We start from the raw sequence: 16,277 nt of genomic DNA, 5'->3' as shown, positions 1-16,277 counted from the left end.
TACGACACTTAAATCCACCATTATTTTTAACATTCTGGTTCACCCTTGGTTAGGATATCCCACTCTTTAAACTGGGTATGGGCCAAACTGTTTGTCTTTTTAGAAACTGCTTTGTAAGAGTGCTTGAAACAGGAACAAGAAACCTGTGTGACCCTCCAGATGTTGGCCTGCTACAGTACAGGTAGTCCTTTACCTACAACCATCCGTTTAGTGACATTCGAAGTACAATGGCACTGAAAAAAGTGCCACTGGTCGTTTTTTTCTAGGTTCTTGGGTTGGTTTATGTGAGCCTTAATTGGACTTCTGTTTCTTGGCAGCATGCCACAGCACTGAGAAGCATATTCTTACCTGGAGGATCTGTGTCTAATGAAAAAAGGTTTTACTTTTAAATTCATTTTGTGTTTTATTCAGTTTGACGAAGCCTGGGTCAGAACAAGGTGCCAGCGTTTTTCAAAACCTGAGTTTCCTAAGAGGGACACCCAACTTGCACCACAGGGGATATGACACTCTAAAACCCGCGTCTGATTGTTATGCGACGCCTGTGATTAAAGATAATTCCTGCTCGCTTCTCCTTATCTGATGACATGCGACGCCTTCTCCTCCTCTCACCAAGGCAGTCAAACTAGCACCTGAGTAGAAAACATTCTTATCTGGGGGAGGAATTACTCTTTGCACAGAGCAATCCTAGCCTCTCTGGGAGAAGAGCAAAGAGTGGACAACTTGAGGCTCTTCTGACCCAGGCGTCGTCAAACATAATTAAACACAAACTTGTTTTAAAAGCAAAATCTATTTTAATGCAACGCTGGGAATGACTTTCACTCACAGCCAGGACTAATCTTAAACAGTTCCCCAATATAAGCACATACCTTTCAGTGCTGTGGAATGTTGCCAAAAGCAGAAGTATCCAATGAATTATAACAGTACCAGAAAAAACCCACCAAAATATGCAGAGATTCAAGGAGGGCTCAGAATCTAATTGAACTGCTTTGCTTCGTGCAAAGGTTTCGTCATTGAGGTCTGACTTTCATCCCTTATGGGAGGGGCAATCACCACCCAGCCTTACTCCCGAGTCGCCCCTTCTGCTTCAGCTGCTCTCGCCTTCTAGCAGCTCTGCGCATACGCACACTGGGAACAGGCTCCCCTGGTTCCTCTGCCTCGCTGCTGCCAGACTCCGAAGGCTCTGAAGGCAGCACCAGATGGTCCTGGCCCCATCTCTCCATCGGATGCAGGACCCTTATCTGAGTCCTCCTCAGACTCCCGGAGTGGTCCCTGTTCTTCCCCACTGTCCAACACCGCTGCCGTCTGCGCAGGCTGCCGGCGAACTACAACAGAGGTTTTCCAGCTTTTGATGGATTACACTTCCCATCTTCCCTGACCAGCGGCTATTCCAACTGCTGGAAGTGGAGAGAACAATCCCTTCTGCAGATTTCCCCCCTCCCCCTCCATTTTTCCTTTTTAAAACAATTCTGGAAAATATGCCCCTGTTAAAATCGTGTGCAGCAGAACGAACGTTGGGCTGAAATGTTTAAATCGAAACCTACTGAAAGGAAGGGGGGCGAGAGTCACCGATGCCTCCGGTTCGCTCGAGGGGAGGAGGAAGATCGGTGTGGCTTTCTGCGCACTGCGATCCACCGTCCGAATGGGAGCTCTCGGCCAGGACCAGCTGCAAGACAAGGAGGGGAATTAAATGAGGGTGTCAGGACGAGGATATGCCAGGCAATGCAATCCTAAGTTGCATTAACAGGGGGATACAATCAAGATTAAGGGAGGTACTAATACCACTCTATAAACCCTTAGTAAGACCACACCTAGAGTCCTGCATCCAGTTTTGGTCACCACACTATAAAAAAGAGTGCAGAGAAGAGCAACCAGGATGATTAGGGGACTGGAGGCTAAATAACATCCGAAGAATGGTTGCAGGAACTGGGCCTGGCTAGTCTTGGGAAGAGAAGGACCAGGGGAGACAGGAGAGCATCTTCCAATATTTGAGGGGCTGCCCCAGAGAGGAGAAAGGAGTCAAGCTATTTTCTAAAGCACCCGAAGGCCAGACAAGGAATAATGTATGGAAACTGAACAAGGAGAGATTCAACCTGGAAAGGAGGAGAAACTTTCTGACAGTGAGAACGATCAACCCATGGAACAGAAGTTGCCATCGGAAGTTGTGGGAGCTTCATCACCTGAGACTTTCAAAAGGAGATTGGACTGCCATTTGTCAGAAATGGTATCGGGTCTCCTGCTTGGGCAGGGGGTTGGACTAGATGACCTACAAGGTGCCTTCCAATTCTGTTAATCTGTATAACCTTCCCTCCATCATGTGGTGAAAAGGAGCGCCTTGTTAACCATCTTCTTCTTAAAAGAACCACCTGTCTCTTCCTTGAGTAGCTTACTAGGCCAGAAAAAAAAAGAGTATCGCTCATCTGACCCTGATACTAAATAATTCTACTTAGGGAAATCCAAAATGTTTAACTGCAGGTGATGCAAAGAGAAGCCAACAGAAGGCTTCTTCTTTGAGGAAGAGGGGGAGTTCAGAAATGTGAAATGCAAACACACAATCAAGCGAATGAAAAGTTGGCTACTTTATCCCTCTAGGCCAGGGGTGTCAAACTCAAAATCTGTGAGCCAGATCTGCCTCGCGATATGGCTGGATCCTTCCTGCCCGGCCCACCCCTTCCCGGCATGGATCACCCACACCAGCATCTCTGGCCCTTCACATGTGTGTGTTTGTGTGTATGTGTGTGAGTGATGTCAAGTGACCCAGAACTACGCCGCCTTCAGTCCAATCTAAGTGTAGTACATATTATCATCTACTGCAATGTCCTACTTGTCAATGAATACTTCAGCTTCAAGCACAACCATACAAGAGCACACAATAGACACAAACTCAAGGTAAAGCGCACCAAACTTGATTGCAGGAAATACGACTGGAATGTCTGGAATGCACTACCTGGCTCTGTGGTTTCTTCCCCAAACCCCAAAAACTTTAACCTTAGACTGTCTACTATTGACCTCACCCCTTTCCTAAGAGGTCTGTAGGGGGCGTGCATAAGCGCACCAACGTGCCTACCGTCCCTGTCCTATTGTTTCCTTTTATTCGTATGCATTTCATGTATTCATAACGATGTTTATACTTATTCCTGTTATCTAATTTTTGCTTGACAAAATAAATACATAAAATAAAGCTGACCATACCCCGGACCACGCCCGGTCATCTATGATCACCCTGGCCATGCCACGCCCCTCCTGACACCCCCCCAGAGGGCAACCCACAATTGTGATCTGGCACTCAATGAAATCGAGTTTGACACCCCTACTCTAGGTACGAAAAAACAGGACTGTATTCAAAGCTACTCCTGGGTCTGTTTATCTTCCAATCTGAGAGAGGTCTTACACTAACAAATTTACTTCCCAAAGCAAGTCTTTCCCCCGCCCTCATGCTCCTACCGTAATGAGGTTCAGCCCAAAATAGCTGGGTGTTGCGCTTCTCGTCTCAGAGAAGCCCGCCTCTCCCCCAATTTCGAAAGACTAACCCCCGAGGAAATGCTTGAAAGAATACTAAAAGACAAAAACCAGCCAGTTGACAGAAGGCACAAAATTGGTATTCCCTGAGCTGACCTGCGGGGGGAAATGTTCATCGGGAAGAAATGCCAGAGAGGTAGATTGACAGAATGGCAGGGGGAAAATACCAGGGGACCATCTACCCCCTGGCATCATTTTTGCTGATGAAAAGTTTTGCGTGAATTAAAGGAGGAGGAGGGGGGGCGGAAATCAAAGAAAAATGCAAATGTTACATGTGTATTTTTTTTTTCCTTTCCCTGTTAGGTTACTAACAGGAAAATGCTTCCCCAAGAGGGAGTGAGAATTCAGTGTAGGTGGTTTTTTGTTTTTTTTTCAAATGGGCGTGAATGACGTCTTTATTAAAAGACTAACAAGACAAATGAGCGCGGAGAGAGAAAAAATATTCTAAGACTGGAGGGAAAAATACATAGATTGGAGCAGTTCACGCTAGCGAGCCAAGATTTACACATGCCCTTAAAAAAAAAAAAAACACCTGGTTTTTGTTGTTCTAAAAATGTGCTGCAGTGTGGGTAGGTACTGTCTTTTAAAAGATCTGAAGACCTGCCAATTCTAATTTCTAAAGGGACAAACAAACCCAAGGCTTAATACTTTACTGGACAAATTGAGAATTTAAAGCTAAGGCATTAGGAAACTTTGTTCACTGAAGGGATTCTGGACATGTTAAAAAGGGCAAAGCCAAACCATATAAAACACAATATGGATTTTAATCATATAAAGAAGAGCGTGTGGTTTTATTTTTCCAACACATAACCACCTAGACTTAATCTAGATTTAGATTTAGGATTGGGGCTTACCAGGAACCTTAAATCTAGGTTTGGGGCTGACCAAGAAGTCTGTAGAAGGCAAGATCAGCTCTAAGGGACAATTCTCTATAGAACAGGCCATCATGCTAAAGTACCTGTTTCCTTCCATACAGAGAAAGCCATTGTTACTCCATGATGGATTGCTTGCCGACTGTTTTTCTCCCCATCCCTCTGCCTGGCTGTATTTTTTTTTTCCAGAACAATCTAAGGCTGAACACATTTTATCCGTTTGTCTGAATTAGTGGCAGACCTGGGAAAGAACCATGTACAAAAAAAAGGAGAATCATACCACTGAGTCTGGCGGGGGGAGAGAACCACCCTGCATGGCGGGATGCGGTTGTTGGGAGAAAAAAAAAAAGCATGACATCATCCTCAGCCAATCAGGAATTAGTGCCAAAGCGGCGAATCAGGTGGGTTTTTTCCCAAGGGGGGTGGTGGGAGGGGGGAAAAAATGACATCCCGTTATTGCAGCCGATGAAACAGAAAATTGCCTACAATGGCCAACCCACTGTGCGCAACCTGTGTCCGCCCCGAGACAGACGAGTGGCGTTTTGGCAAACAAAGTCAACCTCAGCAGGGCGTCCGACACATGGTTTTTCAGCCGAAAAATGGAAGCGTCTTTCAAAAGAAGGGATCAAAATCGCAAACCACTGAAGGCAATTAGCGATGAATTCGGAACGGGCTGCAGACACAACCGTGCCAATGAGGCTACACAAGAACAGGAATGGAAGAATTCATAATCACACTAAAAGGAACTCAAAAAAAAAACCAAAAAAACCCATGAGATACTTGAACCTCGGAACTGTGGCTGGGGGAACAGCTAATTCTTGCAACCTCTCGTGGGCACCCATGGGTTTTCTTCTTCTTCTTCTAAAGATACATATGAGATGCACGCAAGACTTGGCAAGTGAGGGGTCCCACTTTGCAAAGACCTCTCTCCCCACAAACCGTTATCTTTTGCCCGCGTCAATGAACTGGCAGAATTCGACTCCACGTACCCAGGAGACGACACGTCCATTGAAACATGGGAGTTTTGCGTTGTCATCCGAGATCTCTTCCTTTACCACCCTGGGAGACAAGAAAGGGAGGGGGAAAAAAAGAAAAGAAAGGAAACATCAAGTCTTTCCACTGGATGATTAACACCTAACAAAACCTAGGTAAAAGGAGTCACAGGAGCCCACAAATGAACAGCTGGCGTCTGAATATTGGCATCGTTCCATTGCAAGACCCTCAAAACGAGCCCCGTACACCAAGATCAAGCAAGCGAGCCAAGTCTCAGATTCCAGGAAGGAAAAAGGAGTAATGCCCCCTTCCCAAGGAACACATGGGAGGAGGCTCTGGCAAAAAATGCTAGAAGGAAGAGGGGGGAAAAATAATCAAGAAATAAACCACATGCTTTGAGATAAGTTAAGCATCAGTTCATGACTGTTAGGAAATGTCCTGTTCTTAATGATGCCCCTTGCCAGGGAGTGCACCAGCTACAAGAACATCCTCAAATTATGCCCTGGGATAGAAGCTATTTTTCAGCCTCTTTGTCCTTGTTTTTATTATTCTGTACCATCTGCCAGATGGTAATAATTCCAAAAAAAAAGGGGGGGGGGTTCCCAGGATGAGGTGGATCTTTGAGGATGTTTTGAACTTTCTTAAGGCAGCGGGAGCTATAAAGCTCTTCCAAAGAGGGGAGAGGGCAACCCATGATCTTCTGGGCAATGACATTCACCCTCTGGAGCACCGTCCTATCTGCCCCGGTGCAAATGGGCAAACCATACAGAGGTGGAGTCAATTCAGATACTCTCTCTGGTGCAGCAGTAGAAGGTCACCAGCAGTTCGAAGTTGGATCTCTCTTTAATCATCTTCCATGCATTCACTTCTTGTCCTGCCCTTCAGATGCCTTGGAGAATAGCTTGTCCCCTTTTTCTTCGAGACACGGGAGTAATTTAATCCCCTGAATGAGCCAAGAGAGGCCTTCTTACACCCTCTTTTAGAAGCCTCTCTAAGCACTTGTGGAAAGGAAAGGAAACATTTTTAGCTTGGAGACAGTGTGGAGAGGAAGTCGGCAGAAGACAGCACAGCATCTAGGTCTCTTTCTACTTTTTTCCCCCCGTCTGAATCAAGTGGCAAATCTGCACAGGCCTGTACAGAAAAAAAAGCCACTTGCCTAAAGCAGGAAGGAATTCCTGCCAAGCAACCAGGCAGAACGAAGCTGACGTTTAGTGATAAGAGGCTGAGCCTGATCAAGGAGGCAACTCTGGCCCTTAGCAGCTTTTCACAATTTCAGGCATGGCACTCATGTCTGGGCATCACCCAGGGAGGTTTGGCCTCCATGTGGTGAAATCAGAACTGTCAGCCTTTCTATATATAAAGGGACCATAGGCAACATCCTGAAAACTCTCCCCCCGGCCAGTCTGGTTAACACTAAACTTTGACTTCTGACTCAGCCTCTCTTCCCAACACAAAGACATCTCTAAGGTCAAAAGGAGGGGAAAGATTCCTGCAGATCAAGCTTTCAGGCTAGCCTGCGGTCTGGGATTTCCTGGTGGTCTTCCATCCCAAGGACAAGGAATAAAAAGAAAAAAGGGAGATTGGGGGGGAAAAAATGGCCCACTTCTTTTCCTAATTAACACAGATACATTGCAACTCTTTGAGAAAACCAGCATGAATAACCAAACCAAGCTACAATCTCCTTGAAATCTGCCCAAATGTGGACATTTGTGGTTGCAAATGCAGAAGTAAAATAAAATAAAAACCCTTCCACGAGGTCATAAAATTAAAATGGAAGCTGGTATATATAAAAAGATCAAACACTGTTTTATTAGACTGGAGTACACTGGAGCAGGAGGCAGATCAGAACAATTTTAAAAACTATTCCAGTCTAAGATAAGAAAGTTCTTTTAAAAAATATTTTTACTGCACGATTTGCTGGAACAACCTTTTCAGGTTTTAAATAAAATGATAACTGTTTTTTCATGTTTCCTCCAATTCCATTAGCATGTGGCTGATCTTGTTTGGATTTGATGTAGGTATATTTGTGTCTTTGTGTATTACATAATTTTATTTTATTTTTTAAGAAACACAGTAAACACAAATACAAACTAAAAGAAAAAAAGAAAAGGACAACAACAATAATAAAGTGGCTTTTAACTTTTATCACACCAAGCAGAAGTCAACATATATCGTTTCACTCTTTTAAGTTCACCCATTTCCAAAAGAGGCATCATTTCTTGTTGTAGCTGTTCAATGTCCTGGTCCTTTTTCTTGATTTATCTTTTGTATTCCCATTTTGGTAATCTCAATTTTGTTATCTTTCATGCCTTCAAAATGTTATCATGTCTATATTCAGGTAAAGTTTTCTTTTTTAATGTCATTGTCTAAAAGTTTATCCAGTGAAATATTTTCTGAGACCTTAGTCATTAATGTTTCAGCCTATGTAAAAAAAAAAACTTTTAAGATAAGAAAAAGTTATAGCTGTCTTAGCCATTTTAACTCTTTCCTGTCTGGTCCTTTGGTTCCCTCTAGTGTCCATCTGCAGCCTTCATCAAGCCTCAGGTCCTAATATGGATTTAATTCCGGTTCAGTGGTTTCCCACGAATATATTATTTAATTATATACTTGCTTTTCAGGTCTTGCAGCAAAAATAACCAATATTCCAAATCTGTCTGGTCTCCCAATCTGTTTAAGACTTTCTTAAATCAAGACACTTTTCTTCCCTGCTTTCTTTTATTGCATATTAGTATAAATTTTTGAGGCTATGTTTAAAAAAAATTAAATCCAAAAAAACTTAATACTCACTAGGTGACAAATTAAGCTTGCTGTTTTGAAGGCCTTTAGTATGCATATTCAAGCAGCTAAATCGAACATTTTCCAAAAGTGAATAGAAATTCAGAGTATTTATGGGGAATCCCCTGATCTCTCCATCTCCCAATCCTCCAAAGCATCAGTCTACTCATTGGTCTTTTATTCTACATAGCATTTGCAAAGACATCTTCAGTCAGCCATGGAAACCTGATCTTGTTTGGATTTGAGACCCTCAGGAAATCTGACAATGTAAACTAAACTGGGGATTTGGAAGAAGTTCTAGAAGAAGGCAATGAAAAGCCAGGAGCCGAGTTCATCTTGAAGACAAATGCCAAATGCTAACTTAAAGTAATCTTTCATAAATTGGCTGTATCCAGTGAGGTTACCCATCCTTGATTTGTGAATGAATTTAAAGTGCTGCAGGGAATCCCTGCAATGAATCTTGTTTTGTTTTTTTGCTTTATATTGCAAAATGAATCACTTGGAGGGGAGTGAATTGCAAGAGGCTGGCAGTACTTATCCATATGTGGAACTCCAGAGGTCATCAGTCCTCCCCACCTCTGATGGAAAGGGGAGGAGAACACTCAAAGGCTTAAAAACCCTAACCAGCCATCAGTTAAATTTCCCCCATTTAACAAGTAAGGGGCTTAGGGCAAACCCCTCCCCTGTGGCTGCCAACTCCACTTTCATTTTCTTCTAGTAGCAATTACAGGCAAGCCAAGAGAACATCCAATTCTTAAAATAGCGCCTACTTCTTTTTTTTAATTTTTTCCTCCACCCCAAAAAGTGTTGTGAAAGATTCCAGGAACAGGAGAGGATAGGAGTTAGTGCAAAAGGCTCTCCCAGCCAAGCTGAGGTTACAACCTTCGGGAAGGTGGAAAAGCCAGCGCCAAATCAAGAGCCTCTCTTGCCCTGATTTTCTCTTTCAACAGCAGTTTCAACATTGTGTTAGAAGATAAAACGCACCCCTCCCCTAGGAAAATGAAATATTTTAGGATATACTAAAAAAGGCAGAATATTTCCCCTAAAAAGAGAAGTAGAAACTCAGAAGCAGAAACTCACCCCCACCTTTGTTAATGGGCAGGCCATTAAGGCCTGGGCCAGAGTATTCTACATAACAAAGCCCTCTACTCACCTGAGATTGCATCAGTCAGCACTCAGGTGAAGCCACGTGGTCCAGACAAAGCCTACAAAGTTAGCTAAGACCCCCACCCCCTGGGAGTCTGACAGCCGATGGGATGCATTTCTTGCACAGGACAGGAAACACTTAAGGTGGGGTCCAACAGAGGGTATAAAACTAGCCTTAACAATTAGCTTCTTTTTTCTCCTCCTCCTCCTCCTCCTCCTCCTCCTCCTCCTCCTCCTCCTCCTCCTCCTCCTCCTCCTCCTCCTCCCTCCTCCCCCCTCCTCCTCCTCCTCCTCCTCCCCTCCATGGAAGAGCTGGGAAAAAGACATTTGGGACAGGCTGAACTCTCTTAATGCTGTCCTTCAGGTTTCTTGTTCAGACAGGCAATACCATTAACAAGCTCAAAAAAAACAAAGCAGTTATTATTATTATTCAAATCTGTCAGATAACAGCAGAGAATTGGTTTTGCCCCGAGGCCAGGCAATACCTTTAGCTAAAACCCTTTTCTGGCAATGTGGGAAGGAAAAACCAAAGGGCATTTCACAGAGCAGAGATGCCACTGAAAACCACTGGGCCCAGTAAGCCAGGGGTTGGTGGAGTGGCATGGACAGTTTTTGGCATAAAATGGAGTTGTTGGGGCAGAAAAGAGAAGAGTGCGCAATCAAAACACACTCCCTGATCGTCTCAGTGGGACATTCGTTCTGTTCCAACTTTACATAACCGGTTGCCAAGTCTGGCACCAGAATCTTTGATTCCCTAACTAAACTTGCAAAACGCCTGGGGTTGCTGTAAATCCTCTGTTTAACAGAGTAGTAAGAGGAAGCGATATTTGTTAACAAGCCAAGTGTCCATATTTGCTAATCCAAGGTCATTTCAATGGAGGATTTGCTGCATACGCATTAGCCTCTTTCGGGCAAGCAGTTATATCCACCAGGAAACAACACTGTTCTTTGAATTCTGATTCAGTTTTAATAAAAACATTATTACCACTTAGCCACATACCCACACGTGAAAAGGGGGGAAATCAAAAGTTGGTGAGTGTTTTACCAAAATTTCCCGTATCTATCTATCTATCTATCTATCTATCTATCTATCTATCTATCTATCTATCTATCTATCTATCTCTATCTCTATCTCTATCTCTATCTCTATCTCTATCTCTATCTATCTATCTATCTATCTATCTATCTATCTATCTATCTATCCATCCATCCATCCATCCATCCATCCATCCATCTACCTACTTACCTACCTACATACTTCTGGTACTGTTGTCCCTCCCTCCCTCCCTCTCTCTCTCTCTCTGTCCTTTTTCCCCATTTGGTCTTTTTCCTATTTTCCATTTGGTAAGCTCCTTTTTTCTTCACTTGTTCATGCAAACCTCTGTATCTTGTCATCTCTCTGTGCCCCCCACCCCACCCCCAGGCCTACTGAAGATCAAGGGGAAGTGAGAGAGAAGAAAACAACAGCAACCACAGGAGCAGAAGATCCTGTCATGATGCATCCTCATGACAATTCCACCTAGAGAGAAAAAGAGAGAGAAGAAACAACCCCCCCTGTCCCCTATCCCATCTTTCGTATCTGGCAGCAACAAATCTTGGGCCAGTGGTTTGACTGGCTTAGCTAGCTCCCTTTAGACTTGAACAGTTTGTCTCAGTAGCCACAACCATCCTAAAATAACTCACACCCTGAAAAGCATTGGGAGGGGGGATGAAAGACAAACAAAGCCGGAAAGGAGAAGAGTTTGAAACTGGGGCTTGCCAGTTTAGGTTTTATCTCGGTTACTACGGATGAAATGTTGGTTTGGAAATTCAAATACGGTCTTGGCCAAGACTAATTTTTAAAAATTAAGGTAATCACGCTGCCTGACCATTTTTTTTCAGTCCCCTCACTCTGCCGATGATGCAATGGTTGCTTTCAGGAAAGCGTCATCTTGTTTCAAATCCCTCATGATTCACCATTCTTCCTCACTTTCCGGGCAGATCAATTTCATCTACTTTTGTCTTCTGCTGGACAAGTGGTTTCAAGTGCTTATTGGATGCTCACCAAAAAAGGACACTGGACAAGAAGTAGTTACATGACTTAAACAATACAATTATCTTAGTTTGTGTTCCAGGCACCCCTGGCTGCAAACGTACCATCCGACTGACTTTCTGATTAACAGGATGTCGGTCTTGGCTACAAGCTTTCAAATGATTTACCCCTTGGTAAAATGCTGATTGCTAAGAAAATAAAGCGATGCCGTGGAAAGAAACAATGGAAGGAAACAAGCCTGCTTTTTAAATGATGGTGATATTTCCTTGCGCAGGTTTTGGGAATGCAAATCCAATTTGCATCAACTTTCTTAGGAACAACAATGTTGTCCCCCAATTCTTGGCCTCCTATTGATGTAGTCTGTGAATGAATCGGAACTAAACGTTATTTACTGGAGTGTATTGAGATGGGAGGCAAAAACCCTTTTCATCTTTCAAATCCAAAAAGTGCACGCTCTCTATTCTCTAGCCAAGAGGTAACTGTTTCCAAATGTGCCCTTTTTCAGTTCCAATTCCCCCGATTCAGGGAGGTTTTCCATAGCCAATAAATGCACTGACATAAGGTGCTTCCAATATGCCCCACAAGTCAGGCGCAATATTTTCCCTGGCAAGGGGCTGGACAGCCAGGATTCAAGGGTAGAAATATGAGGGGACTGGCTAATGAAACCTTAGTAAGGGGGCATCTTTTTCCATCGTTGGTCATCCTAAATTCAGTCTTGGAAGACAGAAATCAAACTGCTTCCCCGAAAAGCGGAGCCTTCTTTTAATTTATTCATTTCTACGGGACTTGCTCTCTGCCTCCTTACCACAGCCATGTGCCCAGAACAGTTCACAAATGTTTTCTAGCTTTTTGGAATTTGGGGAATGGAAGTCGCTCCTTCTGTATTAGGTCACATGGAGAATTAGATAGGGATAACATCAGGAGGTTGAGGGTAGGGGGCACTGGCCAAGCCTAGCTGCCCTGGCATCCAAATGCTGGTCAAGAGTCCAGACTAGCCATCTTTGCATGCCTCGAACACAACGATGCAGGAGACGTTGCAGAGTTTTGTCTCGGGCCAAAGGAACCTGGCTAAGGCCCCTACAGACCCAAGGCCTGTCAGAAACAATCAGGCATTAAAGACCTGTTCATTGTCAGCCTGTCAAGCTTGGAAAAAAGCTATTATGTCTCGGGCAGGCAGGCCACTGCAGCAAACACAACTGTCCTTCCTCCCTCCAATTAAATTTTTTTCCTCCGTGTATTCTGCCTGCAATTGCTTCTGGCCTGTTTTTTGTTCATAAAGTTTTCTTCTTGAAAACAAGAGCAGGGGGGGAGATAGAAACACATGCACCAAGAGCAAGGACATAAAAGCTGATTGCCTTTAAATGGGGGAGTCGGTTTCTCCTTGCCCCTTTTTCTTTCCTACCCCTAATATTCTTCAAATATCTAAGATCAATCTTGCCAATGTTGTGGTGGAAGGACTGGATTTTTCGGGGCTGGGTCCACACGAGAGACCTACAAAGCCCTATGAGGCATCCTGATACGCCACTGCCTTATTTTTCCCTCCCACTTCTCTTCAACGGAGAGATCATACAGCCTTTAATTCTCCATTAATTTGCAGACCAAACTTTGCGGACTCGGATCAAGGGGCAGGACTCCGCTGATCTGGCAGATGGTGAAACATAAACCTTGACTAGACCTTGGATAAAATGCCACCAGGAAGGTCCAGGATGGAAGGCAAAGCTGGAAAATACAGAAAGCTGCTAGAAGAAGCCGGTAGTTGTGGGTGCTCCATTATTGGAGGTTTTTAAGAAGAGATTAGACAGTCATTTGTCTGAAATGGTATAGATTCTCCTCCTCGAACACTAGATGACCTCCAAGGTCCCTTCCAGCTCTCTTATTCTATGTTCTACGCCATGCAGTCCTTCGGAGTCAATTTAATTTTAACAATTTTTTGTCCTCTCTGCCCATCTGAGAATTCATCCAATTCCTCTTTTTTCCCCCCAGCACTTTCCCTATCGCCACAATAGTGGGGTAAGGGGAGGCAACTGTTCCTGAGAGACAAAGGACCTGAAGCCAATAAAAATGCATACGGCAAGAGATATTCCTTCGTTCAGCACTTTTAATCAGGGCAAACCAACCACACCAGAAATAACTGGTTAGCATTTACCTCCATTGCTTGTTGAGCCTAGATGATTGTTTATGATGCCAAATTACACAAAGAAAGAGGCATCTTTTATTCGTTCCAAAAAAACTGACCCAGAGTGGATGGTTTATTCCACCAAAACCAGGGAATGATGATTATGCCAAGATGATATTTAGCAGATGGGAAAGTTTGCATTATTGGCAACATTCCTTCTCTTAGGGTTAAGTAATGTTCGCAGGCTCATCCAAAATGTGGCTGGCTAGAAAGAAAAATGATCTTCTACTCCTTTTTTTTTGAAAGCCACACACAGATAATTAAGTCAGGAAAAAAATAATTGCAGGATATTTGTTTTACTTACAAACCTCAGGGCTGCACATAAAGCTCCTTCACAACACAGTGATGGAATTAACAGAATGTAATAGTTAATTTGGTATTTTTGTTATTCTTGAAAACCTTCAAGGCAGCTATTAATACATCTATTTTTAAAATGCAGATGAAAAATCTGAGCATTTCGGTTTTATACAATGTATTTCTATTAAACAGCAACTGAGGGTATAAACCAATATATAAACAAACTTCGTTTGGATGCTGTGCTAAACCAAAAGGATATACTGTAAATTTGACTTTAGTTTAGCATGCCGAATGGCTCTAGTTTCTATGGTTTGTGCTCGGCGTACTGTGCAAAACCAAAAAACAGTATCAAAATAAACAAATCATAGGGTCTTTCAGCACACCACAACAAAAAGGTTCGCCATCACTGCCCTATACAATTTCAGACAAATGGTTGTCCAATTTCTTCTTAAAAGCCTCCAAGTGATGGAGCATCCAACATTTCAAGAGGCAAGCAGTTCCACTGATTTAATTGCTCTGGTTGTCAGGCAATTTCTTCTTAGTTCTAGGTTGGTCCTCTCCTTGATTAATTTCCATCCACTGCTTCTTATCCTGCCTTCAGGTGTTTTTGGAGAATAAATTGATCATTGGTGGCAGCCCCTGAGATATTGGAACATGGCCTGATGCAATCTGTGACCCTTATGACTGATTCAGAACAAATCAAAATAGAATTCCAGGTCTGAAGACTTACTTGGAAGATCCCACTTGGATTGATTCTTTAACCCATAATAGTCCTTAGCATAACATCTGCATTGCATAACAAAAATACAATTAGCGAATGTTCCACATTAGTCTACAAGGAAGTTCCTGGGTCCAGGTTGCTCATCAAAACGAACATTTCCAGAAGAGGGAAGGGGCTTGGCACAGGTTGAATAAACTCCCACAAAGTCTTCTCTATCTGCTCACCATTGAATTAATCACTTGGCACAACCAGCTTCTAACAGTCAGGAATCTGTTATGCAGGAAGAGGATGCTCAGAATGGATGGAGTCAAATTAAAGATTTTGCCATTCCTCCCTGAGCTTGGTTTATCGCATAACATGCAACCAATTTTCCTTAATCTGCAAGCACCGATTGACATCGTAGCCCAATAACTGTGATTCTTGCTTTGCTTCCAGGTTGAGTACAACTATTCCGATAACCAGTGAGAGGAATGGATCCAAGGCCCAGATTAATCATATTGTGAGGAAGGAAAACATCTATTTCCCCCTGGAACTCTCCGAGGTCCTGAAATGGGTACACGATAGTGTTATGATGTCCTTTGGCCCTGGTCAAATAGATGGGCCGAAGCCAATATGAAACAGCAGCCAAGGATTCAGTTCAAGGTAACGTGGTGACTCAATGGGCAATGACTCTCATCCAGAATTTCAAACAAAATTTAGAATGTAAAGAGGTAAAAGTCAGAAGTTAGCGCTGGGCAGCTATTATGGCCAACGGATGTACTTAACGTCTTTTAGGAAAGCCAAAGTAAATGAAGACGCAAAGCTAAGCTAAATGAAGACGCAAATCCTTACATTCCCTCAAATCTCAAGGAGTGGGCTCTAAACAAGAAAAAGAAAGAAGTCTTAATCTCACTTTCAATCCTAGGACCTTGACTTCCGGCTCTTGACTTTGCTGACTCTACACAGTGACTCAGAGAACAAGGACTTTGTAATGGAGCCCTGACTTTGTGCACAGAAGGGGTTCAATCTTCAGCTTGTCCATTTTAAATATTCCCAGAACAGATGATGGGGGGGGGGAACCTCTCTGTCCAAGAGCCTTTGATTTGGTGGCCTTCTCAATCAGGAGGAGGAGGAGGAGGTGAGGAGATGGTGGAGATTGTTTATATGTTGTAATTAAAAAGTAGGATTTTTTTTTTTTAGCATTGAGCCAAGTCTTGGGAACTTGACAAACACGTCCATACGGTTTGCTTGGCAATAACATGGAGGCACTTTGCCAACATTGTTTTTCCAACATTCCAATCCAATTTCTAATCGTGGGATTCTATGGAATTCTCCAATCTAACCCCTAAATAGATATGAACTTGCTTAGCATTGTCAGGTCATCCAGAGGTAGTTAGGTGCTGCATATTAACGAGGTCTTCCCACGATACAAATACCTATTTTCCACGCTTGAGCTTCATCTCAAGCAGGCCTTTGGCAACTTTAAGACCTGTGGATTTCAACTCCCAGAAATGGGTGGCTGGGGAATTCTGGGAGTTGAAGTCCACTTGTCTTAAAGTTGCCAGGATTGGACACCCGGATCTAAAGCCTCCTCCCCATTTTCCAGGACCTCTGCAAAATGCATTTTTACTACAATACCAATCATTATACAAAAGACTCCCTTCCAGTACAAAATAGGAAGGTCCAACTCACACAACAGATAACATTATCAAAGTCAGCAGGTTGGAGTCATTTTCCATACTTAAGGAGAAGGGATGAAGGGTAAATTCT

At 43.3% G+C, this 16,277-nt stretch overlaps 1 protein-coding gene across 5 annotated transcripts in view; it reads right to left on the bottom strand.

The window, feature by feature from the left end:
* Window positions 1–16,277, bottom strand: part of DVL1 (dishevelled segment polarity protein 1) — a 60,682-nt gene that overhangs the window by 31,440 nt on the left and 12,965 nt on the right. For all 5 annotated transcript variants that reach the window (XR_015745496.1, XM_087944615.1, XM_087944614.1 and 2 more), the window contains exons 2-3: window positions 5,378–5,447; window positions 1,542–1,663 (exon numbers count right to left, since the gene is read on the bottom strand). Coding sequence is in view for 4 of the 5 variants with exons in the window: in XM_087944615.1 (XP_087800741.1) it covers window positions 1,542–1,663; window positions 5,378–5,447 (192 nt within the window). In the remaining variant the exon portion in view is untranslated. The remainder of the gene's footprint in view (window positions 1–1,541; window positions 1,664–5,377; window positions 5,448–16,277) is intronic.

This window comes from Notechis scutatus, chromosome 16 (genome assembly GCF_049901735.1).
Source record: "Notechis scutatus isolate UNSWTSFEM ecotype Mainland chromosome 16, rNotScu1.2, whole genome shotgun sequence".
In the NCBI taxonomy this organism is placed as follows: domain Eukaryota; kingdom Metazoa; phylum Chordata; class Lepidosauria; order Squamata; family Elapidae; genus Notechis; species Notechis scutatus.
The sequence above is the reverse complement of the archived record's forward strand: the minus strand, read 5'-3'. Positions and strand labels throughout refer to the sequence as shown.